The sequence below is a fragment of the Leptinotarsa decemlineata genome, unplaced genomic scaffold, assembly GCF_025532065.1.
Source record: "Leptinotarsa decemlineata unplaced genomic scaffold, Ldec_3_MD MMD2_tig00000010_RagTag_RagTag, whole genome shotgun sequence".
Taxonomy (NCBI): domain Eukaryota; kingdom Metazoa; phylum Arthropoda; class Insecta; order Coleoptera; family Chrysomelidae; genus Leptinotarsa; species Leptinotarsa decemlineata.
This window is the reverse complement of record NW_027412538.1, coordinates 8,542,879-8,569,633: the sequence shown is the minus strand read 5'-3', so window position 1 is coordinate 8,569,633 and position 26,755 is coordinate 8,542,879. Positions and strand designations below refer to the sequence as shown.

The 26,755-nt window shown below is 33.7% G+C and overlaps 2 protein-coding genes across 4 annotated transcripts in view; one reads left to right on the top strand and one right to left on the bottom strand.

The window, feature by feature from the left end:
* Positions 1-22,474, top strand: part of Marf1 (meiosis regulator and mRNA stability factor 1-like protein) — a 48,281-nt gene extending 25,807 nt beyond the window's left edge. For 2 of the 3 annotated variants that reach the window (XM_074171370.1, XM_074171372.1), the window contains 10 exons: positions 2,639-2,962; positions 3,031-3,186; positions 3,245-3,475; positions 6,542-6,742; positions 6,806-7,073; positions 9,927-10,087; positions 13,763-13,819; positions 15,511-15,694; positions 21,376-21,480; positions 21,582-22,474. In XM_074171370.1, the coding sequence (XP_074027471.1) occupies positions 2,639-2,962; positions 3,031-3,186; positions 3,245-3,475; positions 6,542-6,742; positions 6,806-7,073; positions 9,927-10,087; positions 13,763-13,819; positions 15,511-15,694; positions 21,376-21,480; positions 21,582-21,625 (1,731 nt within the window). In that variant the 3' untranslated portion in view covers positions 21,626-22,474. The remainder of the gene's footprint in view (positions 1-2,638; positions 2,963-3,030; positions 3,187-3,244; positions 3,476-6,541; positions 6,743-6,805; positions 7,074-9,926; positions 10,088-13,762; positions 13,820-15,510; positions 15,695-21,375; positions 21,481-21,581) is intronic. The other variant, XM_074171371.1, reaches the window with a different exon arrangement.
* Positions 22,475-25,045: 2,571 nt separating this feature from the next.
* Positions 25,046-26,188, bottom strand: ND-PDSW (NADH dehydrogenase (ubiquinone) PDSW subunit). Its single transcript, XM_074171373.1, has 4 exons — positions 26,006-26,188; positions 25,777-25,912; positions 25,580-25,719; positions 25,046-25,409 (listed from the first exon to the last, which is right to left on the bottom strand). Exons 1-4 carry the CDS (start codon positions 26,091-26,093, stop codon positions 25,285-25,287), a joined length of 489 nt encoding a protein of 162 aa, XP_074027474.1. The 5' UTR covers positions 26,094-26,188; the 3' UTR covers positions 25,046-25,284.
* Between the last annotated feature and the right edge of the window lie 567 nt (positions 26,189-26,755).

Sequence of the window (26,755 nt, the reverse complement as noted above, 5' to 3'; positions counted from 1 at the left end):
GTTCAAAAAATAAAGTAATTTTAATTTTTCTCATAAAATATTTATTCATCAGTTTTTACTTTGTCCCACTCAAAGTAGTCCCCTTCAGATATAATACACTTGTGTCAGCGTTTTTTTCAATTCAATTCAGTTGCCCAAGCAGCTGATGAACTCGGTATAGTTTTTGACACTGAACGAGGTGACCACAACTCTGTCACCAAGTTGGAATCCGTTCAGCAAAAAGCTCAGATGAAAGCCGCAGAGATCACCTCACTTCTGCGGAAACACAAGGATAAGCCAATGAATGGGGTCTCCTTAAATAATATTGGAGACCTTGGCTCATCAAAGCGCCTAACGTTCGCTTTTCTCAGGTCGAGTGGGCTGAAGTCGGAAACTGAGCGGTTCACCATGGCTTGCCAGGATAGTGTCTTCAACACCTTAGTCTACCGCAGTCGCGTTTTGGGTATAGAAGTTCCTGACACAAGGTGCTGGGCCTACCGCGAGGCGCCCGATACCCTAATGAATTTTCTATCAGCATATGCGATCTCGGCCTATATCCATCGACATAACGCAGCCCTTAGAGTGCTATAATACCATCTACGGCACTCTTACGGTATTGACGAGACACCGGTGTTGCCCTACGCTCCGGGGGATATTGAATCCGTTGTGGGGAACGAGAAGTGCCGAATTTATTGGAACTATTCGTTCCCCACCCTCAGGCTCATATAAGCTAATAAGCCTAATGTAGTCCTTCTCGACCACCAGAGCAAAACGGTATTTGTCGTGGAGTTTTTATTTATTTATTTCAACGTACAAGCCAATTTTTACAAATATCTTTTTATAAATTGTACATGTGCTTACAAACTAAATATACATCAGATGTTTTTAATCGATTTTTTGAAGGATAATGATGATGAATTAAACAATTCCAGGTTAAGTTGGTAATGATTTGCTGATTTCAATATCCTACATATTGTTTCATTCTGACCATAATTGGTTCTACAAAAAGGAATTTTAAAAATATCACTATTTCTGGTTCTTCTATCATTCACAGAGAGAGTAGTACAAAGCTCAACTAATTCTGGAGAATCAATATAGCCGTTTAATACTTTGTTGACAAACACAAGATCTGTGTTTGTCCACTGCTCAGGGCTCGGAACCAATGATCACTTACCCCACGGTGTGGGGAGTGGTCGTTGGTTGATAATGCTGGCGCGTCCTCCCGAATTTATCGGGGCTTCGGGGGATTGGGTCTGACCAGCGCATACTTCGGTAAAAAAAAATAATATATTTATTGCCATGGGTTTCCTATGAAACATCAGCAACGTCAAATACAAAATTACAATTTACAAACACACATATAAATAAATAAGTAAATACTAAAAATTACATCAAAATTACAAGTAAAATGTAAAAATATACCGTGTGACACAGACTTATGGTACACCCACTTTTTCTCTTTTATTTCTCTAGCGATATTTCTGAAACTTGGAACATTGAATATGCTCACTAGACGGCACTTTTTGAAATATTTATTATTATTTATTTATTAAGTAGGCAAGCCTAATATACAAAAAATGAAAAATTATAAATTCATAAATATCTCACGACATTAACTATGTAAATATAATAACATTTTAAAGTACCTTTCAAGGAAAACCAAATATACATACATATCTATAGATTCTTAGGTTAGTTCACATTAAAAAATGAAAAATTACAAATATCATAATGAGCTGTCACTAATATACTTCTTTAATGATGACTTAAATTGGTTTATTGAATTAGATTCTTTTACAAATTGTGGTAGTTTATTAAATTCGTTTAAGCCTTTATGAAATATACTATTCATTCCAAATTTAGTGTTAGTTTTATTAATGTAAAAATTGTTATTTCTTCTCGTATTGTAATCATGAACTTCATTATTTCTCAATAAGAATTTTTGAAAGTAATTGGGTAGCAATCCTTTATGCAGCTTAAATATCAAGATCATAGTCATATATAGTATATGTTCTTCAACTGAAAACCATTTTAGACATCGATTTAATTGCTGAGTAATGGCTACATCCCAATATTAATCGCATGCCCCGATTTTGAAGCTTTTGCAATTGCGCTATTTTATTTTTACCAAGTAAAAAAAGTAATGTTGTACAATAATCAAAATGAGGTTGTATTAGGCATTTAAATTGTAAAAATTTGTAAAACAAATCAACTTCCGGCTTTTCCGGAAATGACAACAATTTTTGATTTTCAAATGGGACATCCTATATATCATCATAAGAACGGTTAGGGAAGATCATTAGGAATCCAACGATACCAGGTTTGATGGTGTTGTTTCTAATGACTACGGAGATATCGCCATTTATTTTATACATGAGCTCAATGAGTAGGACAGAGAAACTTTTTCTGGAGGGTCCATCCAACTCTCTCTCACACTCATTGAGCTCATGGATAAAATAAATGGCGATATCTCCGTAGTCATTAGAGATAACACCATCAAACCTGGTATCGTTGGATTCCTCATGATCTTTCCTAATAAAGTGCATTGAAAAATAATTTCGTAAGCTACATAGTAGATTGGGATATCCCGTTTTGAAAATCTCAATATTTTTAGTGAAATTAATTCGAAAACAAACGTTCTAGTGTATATTATTTTCAGATTATGGGAGATGGTACTCGTCGAACTATTACATTATCTCATACAGCCCAGATGAGACGATTCACTTCTGACCTTCTCAGGGTATTGAAAGTACAGCCGTCCAAACAAATAAGCATTATAGATTTTCCACAGGCATACGAGAAGGTTTTGAACAAAACATTTAATGCTGTTGAGTATGGCCTTTGCACTTTCGAAGATCTGTTACAGGAAGTACCTGAAAATACGATCGTCATAAGTAAGAATGATGCTGGAATATTCATTGCCGTGCCGAAGCGTGAACAGACTGCTGAAGAAATAGTGAGAACAAAGCAGTTTGCGGCAGAGGTATGTAGAAATGCATTATGGTTTATCGATACAAAAACTTCATAGGTGTCTTTTTTTTTTCAATTTAGGTTATAGATCTTCTAAGACACTCTCCTTACTATACGATGCTGTTTAATAAGTTTGTACCTGCTTATCATCATCACTTCGGTCACCAGTGTAAAGTGTCGGATTATGGTTTTACGAAACTAATAGAATTATTTGAAGCTATTCCAGATATTGTGAAGGTGAGTTATCTATAAAGTTGGTGCTTGATAGCTTCTGTGAACTAAAATTTTTCTTTAGATCGAAGAAATGCCAGATGGTGAACGAACAGTCAGCCTAACTCTACATCAGTCTTTGAAAATCTTAGGGTCCCAGATAGTACAAATTATAAGATCATCAGCACAAAATTCTATACTTATTAGTGATTTACCTAAAATTTATTTGAGGGAATTTGGGTATCCCCTAAAACATAAACATTATGAATGTAATTCCATACTAGAGGTTACAGCTAAACTTTCAGAATATGTTCAAGTGAGTATACTTTTTTAACACGCTTTTATTAGCTTCACCTGCCTGTATGTATGTATGTTTGTAACTCTCAAGCTCGGGATATGTATTTGACAGAATTATCGACATTATTGCTTGATCTATTCGCGGGCAGATGGCGCTGCACGTAACCTCCTTGATATAATTCGAACTCACTTTACATGTATTTCTTCATTTGAAAAAAGTATCTTTTCATTAACACGCGCGCTTGCTGCCTTATTTGTAACCCTCCTTTGCGTGCCTGCTGCCTTGGGCTTGGTAGCTGACTTTCAGGCTCCCTCTCCGGAATCGGAGAATATCAATGGTCACTTTTCTGAACAATATACGGCTGATTGATCCCAAAGTTTATATAAAATAAATATAGGTACTTTAAAACAACGCTTTTATAGCATACGAAACGAAAAAATGAAAAATAAATATAGTTTTGCAAAATAATTTAAAAAATTACAAGAATGACAATATGCCTAGACTAAAACATGCAAACAGTTATTGTTGCTTGTTGGTTTTGCTTCTGATCATTGATGAAGCAAATTTTTGTTATCAGGAATGACTTTTTTTGGGAATCTTCAAATAAAAAAAAAATCCACGTACCATCTCAATCTCAGAATTTGAAGGCTAGTTGTTGTAATGAGAAACCCAGAAAGCTTATTCCAAAATAGATAGATAGATAGATAGATATTCATTTATTTCTACAGAGTATATGTAAATCTTGTATAAAAGTTAAAAGAAATATTTTTCCGAGAAATATGTCAGTGAACAAAATTACAAAAGAGTAATAAGATACAGAATTTGAATACAACACGTCACATACACATATAAGTATAGAGTTGATAAAATAAAATTTAACATAGACTGTTAAAATATTAATCTATGGTATAAGGCTCTATATTGCATACAAATTCTTTCACAGACTTCAGAAAACTGCTGGCCATCCCAGTGTCTCTCATATCCTTCTTTCATATAGAGATTTTTTATGTATTGGATATAAAAAAATCATTTCTAAATCTTGTTCTATACTTATGTGTTTTATGATGCTTTTCAAAGTAGCTTGGTTGATTTACTAAAAGTTTTAATGACTCAAAAATGTATATCGCTGATACTGTAAAAATTTGTTCATTTTAAAGATTCCTCTACATGAGTATTTGACCTTCATACCAAAAAGTACTCTGATAAGTCTTTTTTTGGCAGAGAAATACTCTGTTCAGCTCATGAGTGGAGCCCAAATGATAATACAAAACCTTATTGCGGTGTAAAAATTAGCATAGTAGATAGACCAGTGGTCGCCAACCTGTCGATCGCGAGCTACCGGTAGCTCGCGAAGACAATTCTGGTAGCTCTCACAAAGATTTTGATTTAAAAAATACAAACTGCAAAAATCAGAGAAGCTTCCGAAAATTCCACAAAAAAATCTAATTGTCATAATATTAAACATAAACAGCGGCAACGTTGCGGTGAGCGCCTTCAAGCTAGAATCGGCTAGAACCGACCAGCCGGACCAGCGCGTCAGTGTTCGAGAACGATCTGGATTGCTTTCAACGGGATAAATACGCACAGCGCGGCGACATTGCGCTTAGTTTAAAACTGAACGCGTAACCAACGTCCAGCGGTTGGGTTAGTAGAGAACAACAAAAATAATATTATGGCAAGCAGTTTAAGAAGGTTCTTCCCATTCATTCGGAATGGGAAGAACAATACTTTTTTACAGAAGTTAAAGATAAAAATGTGTGTTTGTTATGTAATACTTCGGTCTCCGTTGCTGTACATTCTAATTTTGAAAAATCATTCCCCACTACATTCTGCCGCCAGAAAGGAGAATCTGAAACAGTTAAAAAAGCAGTTAATTGGACAACAATCAATATTTTTAAGAACAGTCGACAAAAATAAGACTGCAACTGAAGCATCGTATCGTGTGTCCCAGATAATTGCACAAAAAAAAGAAACCTTATGAAGACGGGGAAATGATAAAACAGGCGTTTTAAGAAGCTACTGATTCGTTATTTGCCACTATTATTTGCACCACTATGTTTATGTCATTTGTAAATATAATGAAGAGTATTGGGCCCAATATACTACCCTGTGGAACTCCCATAGACGTCTCCAAAGCCTCTGATCGTGCTGCTGTATCTTTCAAGTTCAGTTCTATGATTTGCTTTCTGTTTTTTAGATACGACTTGAACCAGTCACAGGAGTTCCCCCGAATTCCATATTTGTAAAGTTTGTCTAGTAACAGATCATGATCTATACAATCAAAGGCTTTGGATAAGTCCATGAAAATCCCACAGGATAGATCCCCTCTTTCCATTGCTTCCAGAATTTCATTACTAAAATTAACAAGAGCTGTCTCAATGGATTTCTTTTTCAAACAGGCGTGTTGGTGACTAGAAAACATATTAAACTTTGAGAAGTCTTGTGGCCATTGCGTTTTCGAATAGTTTCGATATACAAGTCAGAAGACTAATTGGTCTGAAATTATTAATGTCTGACCAACTTCCTTTCTTATGTGGTGGTTTTACAGTAGCTGTCTTCAAATCATCTGGAAAAATTCCTTGCTCGAATGACATATTTATCAGATGAGTTAAAACACTATTTTATATATACAACTTTCAATGATAAGTATTGGAACATCATCAATTCCACAGCTCTTTTTGTTTTTCATATTTTTTAAATTACTATTAAATCATTTTCTGTGACTGGACTCAAAAACAAGGTGCGACTATTGGAGGCTTCTCAAAACCGCTCACTTTACCGATATTATTTTGTGTTGAGAAAATTTTGAGAGCTGAATTTGCAAAATGGTTGTTAAAATTATTAGCCATTTCTCCCGGATTTTCAGTATCTATTTGATTACATTGCAGTGTACCCGTTTCTTCTTCAATTATCTGCCACATCATTTTGGTTTTGGTTTTTGTTTTCGCTATTTTATTTTCAAAATAAGTATTTGAGGATCAGTTTGATAGTTCATAATTTTTTCAAAAATAAGATTTGTGATTCATTTTCTGGATTATTATCCCAACTTATTTTCGAATGTATTCGATTGCTTGATGTTTTTAGGTTGAAAACAGTAATGCAGGATTGTTACTTGTTGCAATTGATGTAGACACAACACCCAACACTCTGAAAGTGAGGAGCTGGGCTTTGTTACTGAAACCTCCTCATTATATGGATTTCAATACTTTCTGCTACGAATATCAGTCTAGATATAACAGCAGTTTCACTGTGGATAGCTTGCAGCAGATTGAAAATGTTATTTCGGTACGGTATATTCTGAATCGTTTATAGCACAACGTTTCTCATGTCGGATTTTTTTTCTTACAGATATCATCGTCGAATGACACTAGTTACATATCTCTGACACCTCTCTTTGTTTTAGCAGCTCAACTTTATCATGTTATTTATAATAGTGGTGGTAGCGTTCCCTACTTTAACTTGGATAAATTATATTACGATTTTTATGGAAACGCACTGAAATTGTCAAACTATCAAATATATTCTGTTGATGAGTTTTACAACTATTTCAGTCTGTTGTTTTTCATAAGAGGTAGTAAAAAGAAGAGTATCGTGATGCTGAATCGAAATTTAGCAGGTATGTATTTTATTTTAAGTTCCTAATAAATTATAACTTATATTTTAGAACTATCGCGTTGAACTGGTGGAAATCAGTTTACAATGTTGGTTTCTGTAAAGTGACGTCAGTTCAGTACAGAGTTTATATTGAATAATCAATCAATTATCTTTCAAATATTTATTGTCTTGACATAGATTTCGCAGGTTTCGCCAGCTCCGAAATATACAAACCCTTAACAAATTGAAAATATTATATCACGCATTTGTAGAATCTCTTCTACAATACGGTATAATTGGTTGGGGTGGTATAAATGCTACTGCACTCGATCCACTAGAAAAAATACAGAAGTGTATTTTGAAAATTATATATAACAAAAGCTCTCGTTATCCAACAGAACAGCTCTATGGGGTATTAAAAATTTTAGATTTAAGGCAACTGTTTTCTAAAACGATTATCACATTTCTCCTGAAAAATAGAAATTACTTGAAAAACTTCCTCACAATCGAATGACACGAGCTCAAAACTTTGCAGCAGTGTACATACCAAGAGCTAAACTTCTAAATCATGTTCCTGTCTCAGTTAAAACACTTAATAATATTGGTTTGATGAAGAAACCCATTAAAAAATGGATCCTTGAACAAAGTAGACAATTTGTCAAAAACATTGTAGACCCAGCAAATTGATTCATTTCTTATTTATTTATTTTTTTCTTTTCTTCTTGATTAGTATTAATTTCCTCTTATAAGCTTACTAGAGAATTTAAAAATTATCTATTTCCTCATTAACAGGCTGTAAAACGATAAACTGATGAGGTAGAAAAATCATGATTCTCATAAGACGAAACAAAGAAAAACATTTGTTTCCACAGACAGGTTTCAATAGAATAGAATAGAAGTTTATTCATCACTAAAGTTCACATGTACAACATAAAAAAAGTGTAAATACATGAAACTTATTGGACTAGTCACAAAGAGAGCTTAAAAGTAATTAAAATTTACAAGATTATACATATACATTTTTGATAAGTAAAATATTAAAATATACAATGAACATCAACAATTTAAAAATTCTTGAAGAGAGTAAAACACCTTGTTTTTTAAAAATTCATTCAACCAACATTTTAGTTCATTCCTACTCATTAAACCTAACTCAGGATGAATAGCCATGAGTTTGTTATAACATTTAATACCTTGATACACATGGGAGTCTTGACCAACTCCTAATCGTGAGTATGGCTGGTATAATCTTTCGCTGTTTCTCGTACAGTAATTATGTATATCTTTTTTTTTCCTCAAATAATTTTCCTCCTTTTTAACGTATAATATGATCTGCAGCACATAAAGTGAGGGGACTGTGAGAATTCCTAGTTGATTGAACCATTTTCTACATGATGTTTTGGAGTGCACTCCTGCCATACATCTGATAATTCTTTTTTGCATAACAAAAACTCTATTCATATGTACAGAGTTACCCCAAAACATTATTCTATAACTTATTGTCGATTGCACTATTCCAAAATAAGCCAGTTTAAGGGTTTCCAGAGATATTGTACCTTTCAATTGCCTGATGATGAAGCAACTTGTGCTTAATTTATTTGTTAGATCATTAATATGAGGATCCCATGTCATTTTTTGATCTACTTTGATACCTAGAAATTTGATGTAATTCACCTGTTCTATTGTTTGATGATTAACTCTTATTAGAGGACTGAAATCATAATTTATATTTTTTGTTGTGAACCTAAGTGGCAATCGTTTTTATTTGTACACTATATATAAATGTACTTAGGATAACTTTATGCTTTTCAATAATCAATGTAATTATTCTAAGAAGATTTGGACAATAAATATTTTTTTCCACCGTAGTGTGCGCTGGTCAGGCCCTATCCGCCGAAGCCCCGATACATTCTGAAGGGCGCGCCAGCATTATCAACCAATGACCACTCCTCACACCGTGAGGTAAATGATCATTGGGTTCGAGAATAATCTGCCCTGAGCAAGCGCAGTGAGCCAAGAATGACAGCCTTCTGCATCTGTGCGGCTAAGATTTCTGCTTTAGTGCGGCAAGCCAATATGATTTTAAGATTCGAGAGTAGAGAGGACATCATTCCACCAAGGACTCCAATAATCAGAATACCCATCTTGACAGAGTGATCTGGGTATTCTGCGGAATTCGAAGAGAAAATCTCGATATTTTATCTGTTTTTCCTCCTCTTTTCTAACGATATTCGTCTCGCCAGGAGCTGAAAACTCCACAACAAATATACACTCCTTCTGAAATAAACCCCTTCTGAAAGTGACCCACCCTGTTTGGACTCTTGCTTGACCAGATGTTATGGTGAAGAGAGTTCGCTTCATCAGTTGTTCAATGCGTCTCACTATCTTGTCGGGTACCGCAAGGAATCTGAGCAAATGCAAGATGAGCTCATGCGAAATTGTATCAAATGCCTTACGGTATCCAGGCCATTATTATTATTATTATTATTGTGATTCTGATTTTATCAAAGCTCAGGGGTTTTCATAGCGAAGATCATTTATTATTTCAATCTTCAGATGTTTAAAAATAATTAATTTTCTGTTATTTCTAAATACAAGGAACTTAACTAGAACCATTTTATCTGTTTAAAAATCTGTTTTTCCGTTAACCAGCTTTCGCACCCCTACGAACGACAACCTTCAGAAGTCGAAACTTGTGCGAACTAAGGATCGTTCAGACTAGGGCTTGAACCACCAACCAACACGGCCATTTTATGTTACCACATATTTAAAATAGATTAGTTGAACACTATTTTTGCTATAATTTAGGCAAAAATTGTTTGAGAAAGCAATTTTTATACTCACTGTGTTCAAAAATGATTTTTAATTTTTTCAGAGCATTTAGTGCCTTTACCTACTTCCATGTACAAATCTAGTCAGTTATTTATGGGCGGTAACCGGGAACTTTCCAATTGGCCACCTCCACAGCCAACAGAAATGGTACAAAACACAATCAAAAAAGTATCTCCACCCAAGCCTGATACACCGCCAACACCGGTGAGTTTTTTTTTTGTAAAACTACTTTCACCAAAATGAATGGCTTATTTTTTTTTGATAAAATACATTTTATAATTACGAGGTATGTTCAAAAAATACGGTTAGTGAGAAAAGGTCGCAGGGGGGCAAATATGGTAAAGACGGTGGCTGAGACATGATTACGGTGTAGTTTTTATCAAAAAAATACGAACAAGCAATGAATAGTCGGCAGGTGTATTATTGTGATGCGAAAGCCACGAATTGTTTTTCGGCAATACTGGATGTTTTCTTTATATTGATTCTCGCAAGCGGCGAATAATTTCAAGATAATACTAAATTCAACCACCTTAACCGTGTCAACTTAACCACCTCATCTTAAACACTACCAAATATGTTTCTATGAGATTCTATAACAGAAGGAGCAATATTCCAGATCACATATGCGATTCACTTGATTTTGTAACTGTTGCTAAATTTTTGGGTACAATTTTGGATAAACAACTGACTTGGGATTTACATATTGGATAGTGCATGTTGTAAATTAAACAAAGCATATTTTGCAGTAAAACAGATGAAGCAATGTATAAGCAGGTCAAGTTTCATGAGTGTCTATTATGCAAAGGCTTATTCATATATTTCTTACAATATAATGTCTTTGGGAAGTGCAAAAAACTTCACCAAGATCTTTGCATTACAGAAACGACTAGTGTAACTGACATTTGACATGAACTACTTAGAGAGTAGGCCAGTATTCATTAGAGAAAGGCATCTGTCGGCTCTCTGCATATACATATATAAATGTGTGAACTACGCCAGAAAAAACGAGTCACTGCTTGAAAAAACCTCATCATGTCATGAATATCCAGTGTGTAATGGAAATTTATTAAAGATGCATATACACAAAACCTCTAAATTTAAAGAATCACCGCTATATAATGCAGTCAGCCTTTACAACGCGCTGCCTTCAGCTATTACACAAATTGAAATAGACAAATTATTCTATAGGAGTATTAAAAATCTCTTACTAGACATATTTATTTTATTGTTAACTGTAAAGAATATGATGTATATGATATATTGTGGGTGTATTGCTTACTGTAAAAATTATGAATTGTCATATGTACAATTTCTACCCAACTGGTCAATGAAGAATTGAATTTAATCGAACAGTACAATAATTTCTTCAGGTGTGTTCAATAACAACTTTGAAACATGTGTTGCGGTTTTGTAAAATGCAGTAAAAATATCACAAACTGTTACCTAAATACGAATTTATAATGTTGTGGTTTGATCAAACTATTTTCTTTGTTTTCAATTTATTTCAATTCCAACTGATCATTTTTGAGTTACTAGTGAGTGTTGCTCCCTTTAGAAGGCAGTTCTTTAAAAAATCTTTTTAAAATTCACCATCTAGAATCAAAATTATTATGTTGCTTGTTACTCAGCTATTATAATTAAAAAATTCAGCTTTGATTACTCTGCCGACTACTTCAAAACTGTTTATGAGCAGCGGCGGCTCGTCAGAGGAGGCAAGGGAGGCTTAGCCTCCCAACAAAATTTGAGGCTATTCATCGCAATAAATCAAAAGATATTGACAAATAATTATGATTATTTTTATCTAAAAATGCTTGGGTATCATTACTTTACCATTAATTTTTAATATAAATACATAATATGCCCGAAAAAACACTATCACTCACTACGTAGTACGTACCACACTGTATCCTGCATCAACAAAACTCAAACGCAGTAAACGCACCGGCCATCAACGAATAACGAATAAAATATCAACCAGAAATAATGAATGTCATACGTTGCAAGGGAGCCAAGCCTCCGACCGCTTTAAAAAACACAGGCTCCACGAGACCGATCCAACCATAGACATACGTCCCGATTTGTAATTTCAGTTGCAGAAATTATAGCGTCACAGGAGGCTTGCCTCCAGTTGGTCTCCGTTAGTGTACGAATGCGTTTGTTTTTTATTTATTTAATTATTCGGACGGGATACCGTGACGGACCGGGACTAAAAAATATTCAGGTAAATAGTTTTAGCGTTTCTTGATAATATTTGTTATTTGTGTATAAAACAGGCAGTATTATATTATAACAGTGCTTTTTGGTAATATTTTTAATGTGTTTTCAAAGTGTTTTCTTTCAATTTCAAGGTGTTTTCAGGTTTTCACTTTTCAGTAAGTTTTTTTTTCTTTTATTATGGATAAGTTGGACGAAATAAAAAATCTGACGATATAGTCGATTGGTTGGCTGACAAATAATTTTAAGTCTTTATCTTATGATAATAAATTTTACATTATTAAAACTCTGGGAAGGCGTCAACCAAATTTGATTTTAATTAAATCGTCAGATAATCGACAAAATCGTGGATTTAATATTAGTTGGTACGATAAATGCGATTGGTTAACCGGCTCCATTAAACGGGAAAAACTTTTTTGTTGGCCCTGTGTTTTATTTTCCGTACAAACTGAATACCAAACGTGGTGTAAAATAGGATACTCCGATTTAAAAAATTTACCACTGAACTTATTCCTGCATATGCTGTTAGCGATACAACTGCCGCAATAGATTTTCAATTATTGGAACACACTTGCAGACCGGTTTCGGGCTGTTTGGCCACTCGTCAGTGCAAGGTAGTGTCTATCATCAACATAAAGTCGATGATTTCTAATAATTGAAAATCGAATTTCTTCAGAGTATCATTCCTCGAACTAGGCTGAAGCAGATAACAAACAACAGTTTTGTCATCGCCCCATCTGCCTGTGAACGAGGTAACCAACCGCATGTCCGAAATTTGCTCAATTCCTCGTATAAGGCAAAAAAACCTCAAATATAGTCAGTGGGCATACTTGAAGACTGACTATAAATCAAGTCATCTAAAGGAACAATTAGGTTAATGGACTGACACCTATCAGAAAACAACTATTCTCCTGGCTATATGTGAAAAGCAAATGGGTATTTTTTTACGATTAATTCTGCCGTTACTTGATGAAGGTCCATAGTAATTTCATAAACTACACCTTACGATTTGGTCTCCACAAACTATTAAAAAATTATATATATCACGACATGTTTCACAAACACAGCAGCTTTTTCGTTGTGAACAACGTATATTATTCATTATGAAAAAGCTACTGGGTTAGTGAAACATGTGTTGTTTTTTTAAATGAAGTTTGTGAAGATCAAATCGTAAGGTGTAGTTTACTAAATGAGTATGTAATAATGAAAAATATTAAATATACTTACTTTTTCCTTTGGATTCGGTAATAATTGACATCGCTGTACAATTTAACTCAAGTTTATTTCACTACTGCACTGCCAATATAACGCAAAAGCTTTAAATGAACTTTGGACTAATACCCGAATGTCTATCGCCTTATTATATCGCTATGTACAGTACTTTCAATTAGACTTGCCCCATCTGCCTGTTGGTAGTGTTTTTATATTCCTATGGAAGTCTCTAGAAGCCTATAGGAATCTTCTTGAACGCGACACCTAGAACGATTGAGAAACACAAGTAGAGTTGAGAGCGACCTTGGGGCCAAGTCACAGTAGATTGACGGAGGCCAGCGGCGGCGGGCGTTATTTTTCTTAGGGGATAATTTGCAACAGTTTATAAATTCTAAAAAATTCTAAACTTACATTCGACACTTTCCAATCTAACATCATTATTCTTCAATGCAGGATACCAATCCATGGACAAATTGTTGGAATTCACATTCTGCTTTCGACAGTGGCATGGTAAGACCTGAATTCTGTTCAAAATGTTTATGCAAGAGTTCTCGTGATGATTCTCAATAAGAAAATAATATCAAGTGATAGTTAAATTATATCATGGTTGGTTTAGTATGTCTTAACACTCCTAAGTCATTAATCACCTATTCAGTTTTTTAATATAGTTAATGCTGTTAATCTACCTCATACCTATATATATATATATATATATATATATATATATATATATATATATATATATATATATATATACGGAGGTCATTGAAAACTATATTATATACAGTGACATCGTTAAAGTCGACAACATACGGGAATTTTATTCATCAACAGATCTACAAGAAATTGGACTTTGGTATTGATTTTCACTTTTAATTTGACCAATAGTAACATGTAATTAACTGTCATTCATTGATAAAACGCAATTAATCTTATTAACTTAAAAATTTCGACAACTCATTTGTAGAATTTGCTCCAAAGAAACAAGGACAACACTGCGTCCGTTACATCATCGCATTTAGTAATGTCCACCGCAGTCGTGGACGAAACGTCAGGATAAAAAATGTGCATAACACGACCGACAAACCTAGAAATTAGTTTTAACGCATCAAAAGTGAGAATTGAAACTTGTATTTTTTACCAGTTTTATTTGTAACTAACGTTATTGCAGACATTTAAAAATGTCCGTATAGGACGAAACTGCAGTAACGTTAGTTACAAAAAAAGTGGTAAAAACATAGTAAGTTTCTATTTTAATTTTTCGTGATGATCTACCACGTAGTAACGGCTTCATCCATAATGAAGTTTACTCCAGAAGTGAAAATTTACATTCTTTGATTTGGTTTTGAATGAATACTGAACCCTACTTTCGATTACAAAACCAGCATTTTCTTTCCCCATTTTCAATCATATTCAAACAAACGTCAAGTTGGGCATCTTCATTGCATTTGCTAGGAATATGATTTTCTTCTAAAAGGATTTTTTTAGAAACCACTTTGCTTTATCTTCACCATTATTGCCACATTATGGAACTGATGGTTTTTTCTGATTATTTCTCATTGCCAATATTTGTAACTTGTTGGTACGGTGTATTTTCGCCAAATTCCAAAACAATTTCTAACGTTTTCAAAAGAAAACATTATTTAGGTACGAAATTAATACTCACAAATTATTTGACTTCAACAGTTCGAATAATAGTATGATACTACTGGTAATATATATATATAATATATGAATATATTATATTTTATATAATATATTCAGGTATTTACTTTTATGTCTACACAAGATTGGAGACTATATAGAATACTTTATATAATGAATAAATTGATTGATTTAATAACGAAATCAATGTCAATTTTGACAGATAACAAATAACCATCAGTGATTAGTGTCCATGTTATTATTGGAATGATTTGTAGCAAAAACTAATACCAAAATCCAATTTCAAGTAATGACATTTCCCTTATTGTCATCTTCAATAGTATGAATGTATGCTACATGTTGGTAAAGCTTAAGATAATGCTTGCCTTTTCAATTATGAGAATCATTTCACAAAGTGTATGATGCATGTAAAGAACAATATTTCAATTGAAAAAGAAATGGTATAGTGTCATTGGAGTTAAAGTCAGTGAAGTTAGTTAATCATCCATGGTTTCAGGCAGAATTCAGCAACTGATTCTATCGGTTTATTTTTGCAGAATTTATCAATACAAATGCCCATCCTTCAGAATCCAAAATTGTTGGGGAATCCTGATTCACTGATATCTCCAGCTCGTCTACTGCTGCCCCTTGATAGAAATCCGTGGAATAATGACAACATACCTTCCATTGCAGCTCCAGATCCTACCGAGTTACCAATGCCGGACAAGCTGATTTCAAAGGGTGAGTAAAACATATTTTTGGTGATACATTGACAACCAATTCATTCAAATAAAATTTAAATTGTTTTTTTATTGAATCTGGACAATACAGTTATACTTTCAAATTTAGAACTTAACTTACAGAATGTATCTCAAAAAAACTATATTTTCCATTGGGATAAGAGTCTTCACTTTTTTCACAAAAGTAGAAAAACTCTGAACTTGCCTTATGTACTACAGAGAAATATTTTCTAATGTGTTGTTCATCACGTCGACTACAAGTTTAAGTGCCTATAGTTTTAGATATGAGAGTTAAAAGGGAAAGGGAGTTTAGTGTCATAAATCAGTCTGAGATCAATTTGTGTAAGGAATAGAGAAATTTCCCCTCTGTCAGTTCTGTCATTACATTAAATGTATATTAAGAGCTCAAATTTAATAATCTCCTTAGCATTATGTTATTACGTCCCCATTCCTTCGAACCGTATCTTTGAAGTGTCGTTCTTGTTCTCCCCGCTTGGGAGTCCAAGCGGGGATTTCGGGATTTAGTAAAGCGCGGCAGATTAATATACAGGGGGATACCTTGTACCCGGTTAAGTACCTCCACCAAATATGAGCCCCATATATAAGGCCGCCTGTGAGAGATAAAGGATCAGATTAGTAAAAAAAAATTGATCATCAGAAATTCTCGAGCGTGTCAGATTAAGGTAGAGTGAGTTAATTACCTGCTAAAAAGTGTATATTCCAGTAATCTGACAATTTGAGAGTGACGTAAAGAAAGGGGAAGGCAGCAAAGTAATAAAAAAATAACGTCATTTTGACGCAAGCCGCAAGCCGAAATAACAAAAATTCGTTGATAAAGTTTAATGCGTGCAGCTGTGTGAGTTTCTATTCACTTTTTCTCTATCTATTACTCTCTCTCTCTCCGTCCCCACTCTGAATTCTGTTGCCGTGACGCCATTACAGCTGATCACAGAGACTCGTTCGTGATGAAGATGATGATTAATTAATCAATTAATTGATGGATGTAGCCGTTACTACGTGGTAGGAAATCATAATGAAGAAAAGAGAAATTAAACTTTCTATGTTTTTTACCACTTTTATTTGTAACTAACGTTACTGCAGTTTCGTCCTATAAGGACATTTTCAAATTTGTACAATATATAAGGACATTTTCAAACTTATACAATATATAAGGACATTTTCAAACTTATACAATATATAAGTTTGAAAATGTCCTTATAGGACGAAACTGCAGTAACGTTAGTTACAAATAAAAGTGGTAAAAAACATAGAAAGTTTAATTTCTCTTTTCTTCATTAATTAATCAATTGATTATAAAAAAATTATAAATACAAGTATTCTACTTAAAAAACATACACTTATTTATTTGTATACTATTTCCTGAGCTTTTCAATTAATTAAGCTCAATGAATTAAAAAAAATAAAAAAAAATATTGTTTTTGTCAGATTAAGCGAATCCCTCTAGATAATTGTCAGATTATGAGACAGCACGTCTAAAACATAAAGATGAACCATATATATCTTAATCTGACGCGCTTGAGTATTTCAAAATGGCGTTTTTTTTACATTATAATAATGGCCGCGAGTTTGCGTCAGATCGAAATCGTCAGATTATTGAATGAGAGCTTTTTTTGGTGCACTCAACACCCCCTTAGAAAATCGCGCTCGAGTATGTCCATGCAACAGTATTTTTTTACATATTCAAAAATCTATAGCCGCTTCCCCCACCTATGAAAAGGTATATATTATATACAATTTTTTTCTTCTTATCATCTAAGCTTTGCAACCTAATATGTCACAATGACGCTCGAGTAAATCCCCATTTTGCATCGTGGGCTCCCCTGCTATAAAATTCGTATGGATTTGAAAATCAGAATCCTCCATATTTTTGCTTATATATATATTGTAGTGATCTTTGACACCCAATCTCACACTAATTCTCATTATTATTTTTAAATAGAATTTTTTCAATCTAGTTATTTTTATTGTTGAAGTATTCAACAGTTTTTTTCATCTATGTATTGTTTCATATAAGCTAATTGTTCTCCAAATTCTTTCCTCTCATACAAGCCCTACTAGTGTATAAAGACGTGGTGGCTGACACCTGAGAAAAGAATCGTCTAGCTAATCTAACTATTGTATTGCTGGAGTTCATCCCACAGACATCTGTTTGTTTTCCATTTCAATGAGTCATCACATCAAGTAACTCCAAATGTATTCCAAGCAAGAAGTGGTTGTGACCATTTTCCTTATGATAAAATAAACAGATGGTCCCTTGGTCTGTGATAGAAAGGCTTTTTTATAACCACTGCTGAGGCCAATGGCCAGAGTTTGCCGTGCAGACTATTTCTTGACTTTTTAACCACATAGGACTCATTCAGCTATCGTAAAAGGCTTGTAAAATTATTTATTTATTCATCAATTTCTATTTTGTCCCCTTCAGATAAAATATACTTGGGCAGGCGTTTTTCACAAACTTTGAAGCAGTTCTGATATGCACTTTTTGCTATGTTCTTGAGCTCTTTCAGCGATTCCCTTCTTATCTCCTCAATAGTCGCCGTCCTTTCATGATAGATAGATAGACAGATAGATGTTTATTAACTAAGTTGTATAAAAAATTACATTTGTAGCAGGTCATGAGGTGTGGACAATTTGTATGTAAAAATATTTGCACACAGTATGTACTTTAAGACAAAAAATCACATAGGCATTAGATTAGGTTAGATTAATATGGAGCTTCTGTGCTGAACAGCCACTACACTGCGACCTTTGCAGGTCTATTGTGTGTGCCCTCATGTATGCTAAAGTTCCTTGTCTAGGCCCGTCCTTGTAACTAGACTCCATAGGCCAGACCTCAAGTTCCCCATATGTTGAGAGGGTTGTGGTTTTTCCTCCCCTAATGTTGCAAACCATATCCTTGACAGACCTTCGCAATAGCATAGTATGTGTACGGAGGTTTCCTCATCCTCTTGGCAAAGCCTGCATAGGGCTGTGTCTGCCAGTCCGATGTTGTTCATGTGTTTGTTGAGTCTACAGTGTCCCGTCAATAGCCCGACTAGAACTCTAGTTGATCGCCTATTCAGACTAAGTAGGTACTCCATGAATTTTGGCGATGGCTCTTTAATGAACTCTTTGGCCTGTCTCATACCCGGCGCCTTATTCCACCATTTTTGAGATTGTTTTTCCTTCCAGTTGCTGTTACAAGTTTTTCGCAATGCTTTTGATGTGCCACGAAAAGGTTCTGGGCCAATGGGGGAGCATCGTGCTCCTTCTCGTGCTAGTGAATCAGCCTCTTCGTTGCCCTTGTATCCTGTGTGGCCTGGTACCCAGGGTAATGACAGTCTGTTTTGACTACCTAGTTCTTGTAGCTTTTCTAGGCAGTTCCAGACCAGTTTGGAATTGACCTGCATGAAGCTAATTGCTTTTATAGCTGCTTGGCTATCAGAGTATATTGCAATAGTCTTTTCCTCAAACTCTTGCCTTAGTAACTCTTCTGCGCAGTGACGTATTGCTGCCGTTTCTGGAATATCGTCACTTTTTTACCTAAGCTTAGTGAGACTTTTGTCTTTGGTTTAGTTATGTAGATGCCTGCTCCTACACCTTCTTCAGTTTTTGAGCCGTCTGTGTAACAGGCAATCTCTGCATTTATTGGAGGTCCTCCCTTCCACGCGTCCGATAGGTAGCCCAACCCACGGCCGTGAATCAGACAGGTAAATTATTAGCGGAGTATATTAGCGAAATATATTGGGAACCAGATCTGTGAATATGTATCATAAGTGTGTGACAGAAAAAAAAAAAACTTTATATATTGCAGGCCATAAATTCGTCAACTGTGTAGAAACGGTGGTCGAAGCATATTTTCTTGACTTCTGCTTCGTGTTGATTATAATTTAGGCTTTTAATTTCGTCAGGGAATTCGTGATATATCCTAATATCAGCAGAGTTTTTGGCTGACTTGCTTGGACAATGTCTTGGACAACATTCCTGAGCGATGCTCGTGCGATAGGTTTTTTGGACAAAATTCAGCAATTTTGGAATGAACTTCATGCCTAAAATTGCTTGGTATGAACCAACCGATATGCCGACATCCTCAACAACTTCTCTAATAGTGATTAGACGATTCTACCTAACAATTTTCTTTACTTTCTCAACTATTTTCATCAGTTGTTGATGTACTATGTACTGGGGCATCCAGAATGAGCGTCCTCATTCACATCTTCTTGACTTCGAGACGAGTGTACCAGCATAAAATTTTTAAAAAAAGTGGAATGTATGTAGCCCGCGAAATTTGAACATTTACCTTATTTTTTGAACAGTCCACATATACAGTGCATTTCTTTAATGGTCCTCCCTCTTATTTTTTGAAGGAGTCAACTCAAAAAATTGAAATTTGGGATAATGAAATTAATGCATGAATACTTCATTTTGAAGTGATATTGACAGATGAAACTTTCAAGATGGCGACTCGACGCCATCTGGGAAAAAAAATTAAATAGAAAGGGGGGTCTAGTGACACATCAATTTGAATTTCCTGACGAATACTTCACAACTCAAGAATATAAAGTCAATATTTTCATCTACTACAAAATGGTGGAACATTAAATAATTTTCTGAAGACAAACACATTAATATCAATATTTCTAGAAATATTCCTTTTTATCTGCCATATGGCAATTCCAACAACCCGATTAGGTATGTTAAGTTATTTTTTGTTTATAAAAACGACAAAAAATGTCAGTACGACAACGAACATCAATTTTCAGTTAGAATATTCTCATTTAGTTTTCGGTTTTCTCAGTATCCAGAAAAATTTAACGTTTGGGTAGGAATTGGGAAACCATATCGTACTCCAGACAAATAAGAAACTATTTGGATACTACTTTTCCCTGTCGTTGGATTGGCTGTCGAGTCCTACAGAATGGCCAGCCATCTCGCCAGATTTGATACCTTTGGACTTTTTTATGGGGCTGTTTGGAGCTGAACCTGCTTCAATATTGGATATACGGCAGAGAATAATGAATTTTTGTAGAGATATTGACGTTACTGTGTTCGAAAATGTTCGACGTGAAATATCGGATAGGCTGTTTATATGTCAAGAAGTTCAAGACAACCATTTCGAGCATCTTCTGAACTGACCTCAAGCTTATTACTTCATGATATGTAGTTAAATGCTAATATATTCAGGCAAATATTAAAAGTTCGGCCATTTTGTAGTAGTTGAAGATATTGACATAGGGTGGTGAAGCATTTGTCAGGAGCTTCAGAAAGATGTGTCACAAGACCCCCCCTTTCCATTTAATTTTTTTCCCAGATGGCGCCCAGTCGTCATCTTGAAAGTTTCATCTGTCAATTTCACTTCAAAATAAAGTATTCATGCATTAATTTCATGATCCCAAATTTCAATTTTTTGAGTTGACCCGTTCAAAAAATTAAAAGGGGGGAACATTAAAGAAAATCACTCTGTATTAACTGTTCATTTATAAAAGTCATTAGCAAATAAGTCTTTCAAAGAAATATGTGTTGGATGGATTTCAGCATACAACTTGTTGTTTTCGTTCTGTTACTTCTACAAATTTCTACGAAATACTAGGACACAAATGAGAGAAGAGTATATGCAATAATATAAAATTTAATTTACTTCAATGTTTATTACTATTAAATGTGTTACTTAACTGCCTCAAGGTGGTATTATTTCAGATGACTCTGCTGATTCTGGTGTTAATGAAAAACTTGATATTTCTCCCTCTGATACTGAAAACGAGAATAATTCGGATCATCAATTGTGTGGTAAGTTGTTTTCCAATATATCCTTGCATTTCAAAAAAGTGCATGAGGTCATAGTTTGTTTCAAGAAAAAAAACCGTTGCTAACATTTGGAAATTTTGCAGGCAAGAAATTAACATTTGCGGCCTATTTGAATTTCAATAACTAGACCAATGAAAACAACGCACAAGTTGATCAGTCTCACAGATTACATCATGGCCTGTCCACCAGACTTTATGTGTGAATCTTTTTAAGCTTTAAAAATCCTCATATTTTTTAAAAAGTGTTTAATGATATACTAAGTTAGATATTGATTGTTCAAGATAAAATATTTTATGATGAATGTGGTTTTGTTTTGACGACGTTAATAGGGTTACATCACTGTATTCTCCTGGCACAAACAAAAACATTAGTACCCCCTCATGAAATTATCTACAGTTTTCGTGGTTATTACTAGTTGTTCATGGTTATTGCTAGTCTTCTGAGAGATATTTATATGATTTTATAATTAAGCTTTGATTGAAATTTTATTAGAAATAATTTCGAAATATTCAATTATATTTCTTTTCTTTTAACACTTATGGAAAACGAAAAACCAGGTTTTATAGCATTCCTTTATTTATTGTTTGTCTGTGATTGTATTTTCATTAGGTATAAGTATTTGATTTGTTAAGAGTTGGTAGCATTGTCACTTTCATACCAAAATATATTTTTGTTACGAGGTAACCAGAAAATTTTTGATAATGCTACTAACTTTCATTTGGAAAATTGTAATTGATTGCATTTTGTTGAAATATTTTTCTATTTTGTTACTTAGAACCAACTTTTGTGCAATTTTAATGCATTTTTCTATTAGGTTACCTTTTACAATGTAATTGATTATTTTTATGATATTTGTGACTATTTTTGTGAGTATAGAAATAAGATTAATTATCTGTTCTCAAGTGGATTTTAAAAAGGAAATTGCCAAATGTACTATTGTTAATGTGCTATAAATAAATAAATTTGTACTTTTTTATTCTGGGATTTATTTTGAATGTGCTCTAGTCTTTTTTCAGATATGAGAGCTGAAATCATCATGAAAATGGTTTATGTTGTTTTTCTGCATAACTTGTTGATGTGCACTAAACTGAAATGCATAAACTTTTCAGTAAATACAGTTGGAGAACTTGGTACAATCGTTAAATTCTGATCTGAATGAAATTGAAATTTTATTATTTTTACTCAAAATAAAATAAAATTTTAAGATAACGAAGTCGATGGAGCAAGAAACAAATTCTTCGAAGTGTCAATTACCAGCAGTATTTTGCTGCTGCTTTGGAGCTGGTTTCCAGCCTCGTAGCCCTATTACGGAAAAAATTATATACCTTGTAGTCTAATACATTTTACAAAATGGCAATACATGAACTCAAAATCCTTTGAAAAAAATCATTTCAATGTTGAGTCCGGATGCAAAACTGAATAATAATAATAATCTTTATTTGAAATAGAAAAGTTCTAATTTACATAATATATTTGTAATTAGTAATAAAAAAATACGTATGAATTTTGAAAGTGTTTAAAGACGGTGAATTTTTCACTTCATTTCAGAGGTTATTGAAATCATTTAAGCCCTTGAAGAATAATGTTTTCATTGAGCTTACATTTCGAGTTCAGGCTATATGGAAATTGTTCACGTTTCTTGTAGGATAAGTATGGATCTCATTATTATATGTAATTATTGAACTAAGATAACTTGGAACTAACTTTTTTGTTATTTCACAAATAAACACTATTGTCATGAAAAACAGGCGTTTATTTATGTTATACCAGTTCAAAGTTCTTAACATCAGATCAATTGGAACATATTTATTGCATTGCAGAATGATTCTGATACCCCTATTTTGAAGTTTTTGTGAAGTCAATAAACAGTTTTTGTCCGACAGGTACAGTAAGCTAGCACAATAGCTTAACAGTAAGCTAGCACAATAGTCAAAGTGGGGTTGTATTGTCATCCAATAAATGGTAATTTTGGAAAAGAGAGACATGTTATGGGATACTCTAGATAGAAAGAATAGCTTTTTTGATATTTTTTTACAGATGCAATTGCTGTGACTTTTAAAACTCAGTCTATCATCTATTATAAAACCTAGATATTTTAATTCCAGATTTTCACCTTCTATTTTTATGTGTGAATGTTGGTACTTTACGTTATTTAATTTTTATTTTGTACTCAGAATCATTGCCTTTGTTTTCTTTGAATTTAATTTCATCTTATTAGTTTTCAATAATGATTCGAATGAGTTTAAAATATGGTTTAGACTTGTTACTGTTTCACCTAAGTTCCGCACAAATGCTGTTGTCTAAAACCTGAGTGATTACCAATTAGAAGTTGATTTACTTCGAAGTATTTTGACAGTTGTTGATGTACAATGATTTCTAAGATTTTTTTCGATAATGTAGCATACTTTGTGTTACCTTGAGTTGGGGCACATGTCTCATCAACAAAATATGTGATGAAACACATACTTTTATGTAACAGTTAACATTTGTGATAAGTTAGAGAGAGGTGGATGGTAACTTGCACTCAATACATCGAAGCATACAAACATGAGTTGTCGAAAAAAAATTTAATCAGACTGTTCAATAGTTAAGAAAGTTTTCAATTCTCTTTTCTTTATTGTGATTTCCTACCACATAGAAACGGCTACATCCATCAATTTATTGTTCAATAGTTGTTTACATTTTTGTTATTGAAAAGTTTCTATAGTTTCAATTATTTTACACCACACCAAAACTAATGAACTGTAGTCCATACAGTAAGTTTCGTATGCATAATTGTAAATTTTGGCCCCAAATCAATGGCACTGTTCATTAATCCGCATTCTAGAAAAGTTAAATTTCCAGATATCGAATTTGAAAAATGTATAAAAAAAAGTTTTTACAGAATTATTGATAAAGTGCTAATACATTTTATGAAATTGACTCAAAATGCTAACATGGGACTTAGACTATCAATAGATTTCAAAAGTGAAAAATTGTTCATTAAAAGTTTAAGTTTTTCATTAGTTTGTGCCAGTTTGAGGACTTTCAAATTCGTGGTTATATCTAGTTGTTCATGGTTATTGCTAGTCTTTCGATCTTTGGACATAGACATACTTTATTTGACTACGTTCATGTAAGTTTACATTTGTAGCAAGTTTTATTACAAAAAATGTATTTAAATAGATATTAAGTCAGTAAGTTTATTTCATCACATTAACTACAAAATGTACAATAGTGACAAGTCAAACTGACCACCAAGAAGAACAATAGTTGTGGTTATACACGCTGATTACATCTAAAATAGATCCAGTCTATAAAATTGAGGCCTCAGGTGTGCACCTCTTCGAGTAGGGTAATTATGAAAGTTAGCATTTGTAAGGTACTTAGTATTATTTTTGTGAATATTTATTTGATTTTATAATTGCACAACAAGTATCATCTTCTGATGATGCTAACTTGGCTAGCGGAACGAGTATAAAGTCCAAAATATTTTAAAAAAAATTTGAGATAAATGTTCCTAATACATTCCCCAGGTGGAAAAATTTGAGCAAAAAAAAAACACGTATTACTACCACATTTTCCACTATATTACAAACAAATTATCTACAGAAAACAGTATCATGAAACAAAGTGATCTCATCTGACAAGAGGGTCATTTACATTTATAATCTGAAATTCTATATTTCTGTCTTTGAATCGAACTCATTTGTTCCGTTCAGTTATAAGACGTTACCTTTTTGTTGTTGGTTTTGATAACAAATGAAAATGTACACAACTTGCAGTAATTAGTAATATGTTTATCACCTATTCTGCTGGAGCAGATTCCTTCATTCCAGTACCAACTGGGCCATGTCTACGTTCCCAAATCATTCTATGTTTTTGTTTCATGTAGGCGCTTGTAGCATTATGATAAGCCCCTAAATCTCCATCTGAAAACATAAAAATCAATCTCTATTCTGTCACATGTTAATTGCATAGCTATTGCTGCCGTTTTCCTTTCAAGAATTTCTCAACTGGATTTTGTGATATTACTATGGATCTTCATCAAGTAACGGCAGAGTCGATAAAAAAAGCAACAGTTACTTTGGTAAAAACTCACATTTGATAAACCAATTAGTAGTTGCTTCTTCATATTGTCGAAAAAGTGGAGTACACTTTTCTAAGTGATCTGGAGCCTCATACATTGAACAAGCTTCAAATCTTTCTCGGAGGATAGTCAAGATTTCTGAATCGACTTGCCTGAAATGATTACATAACTGATTGCAAATCTAGATTCTTTAACAAAATAGGGCTCACTTGTCTCTTTTGTATTGACAATTAGCTTCATATATGCAAACTGCATCATCAGTATAGCACTCATCAATGGTTGGAACTCTTCGAAACTTCTGGTGATACCAAGGATAACTCTTCTGATTGGGCTCCACAATTTTTTCTGCAGAAAAGAGTAAAATTTTTATAGAATGGAATTTAGTGTTTTTTTTTCAAAATTCTAGATTTCTGAAAATTCTAATTTTGTGGAATCTACCTCTGACCCAAACTGCAGGAGCGTCCAAAACATTTCCAACAGCGCAGAAAAATCTTTCAACAATATTTCTAGGAGTTATTTCTGGCATTTTGAATTACTTTCAAAATAAGAAATGCCTTTTTAAATTACCAAAAAGACTGAACCAGTTGTCCTCTGACAAATGTGGAAATATCAGATGTCAAAAAAAATTGACAACAAATAACCAAAGAATTTTAAACCCAAGATAAATAGACACTTGTTTTAGTTGACAGTGACCTATCACGAAATCAGTGGCCCAAAGGACGGAATTGTGCTATTCCCAGGAGCAGATAATCACATACGGTAATAGTAGTAGACGTCAAAACCAAATCTGGAGTTTATCGATGATCGGTTGTAAAACTATGTGTTCTAGATGTGGAAAATGAACATGAAAAAGAGTAATGAAGCGAGTTCCGTCACTAATGCTGTAATGCCAGTGCATAAAAATTCAAAATACTCCAAAACCATTGCAAACGTGCATGTCTGCTTCAGAAGACGGTACTGAAGGAGTAGAAGAAGTAATTATTTTTACTCCATTCCTGAAAAATCAAATTTGCACTTCGTTCATTCCGTTTTTAAAATCCGAGCGAATAAGGAGTGAAAAGAGTTATTGGAGTTGATATCCGAACTCAACTTGTTTGTCAAAACAATGCGTATGTTCCGTTAATCGCCCAGACTCACCGGACTGGTAACTACTTTTCAGTTTGTGGTTAGCACCAACGTTTTTTACGG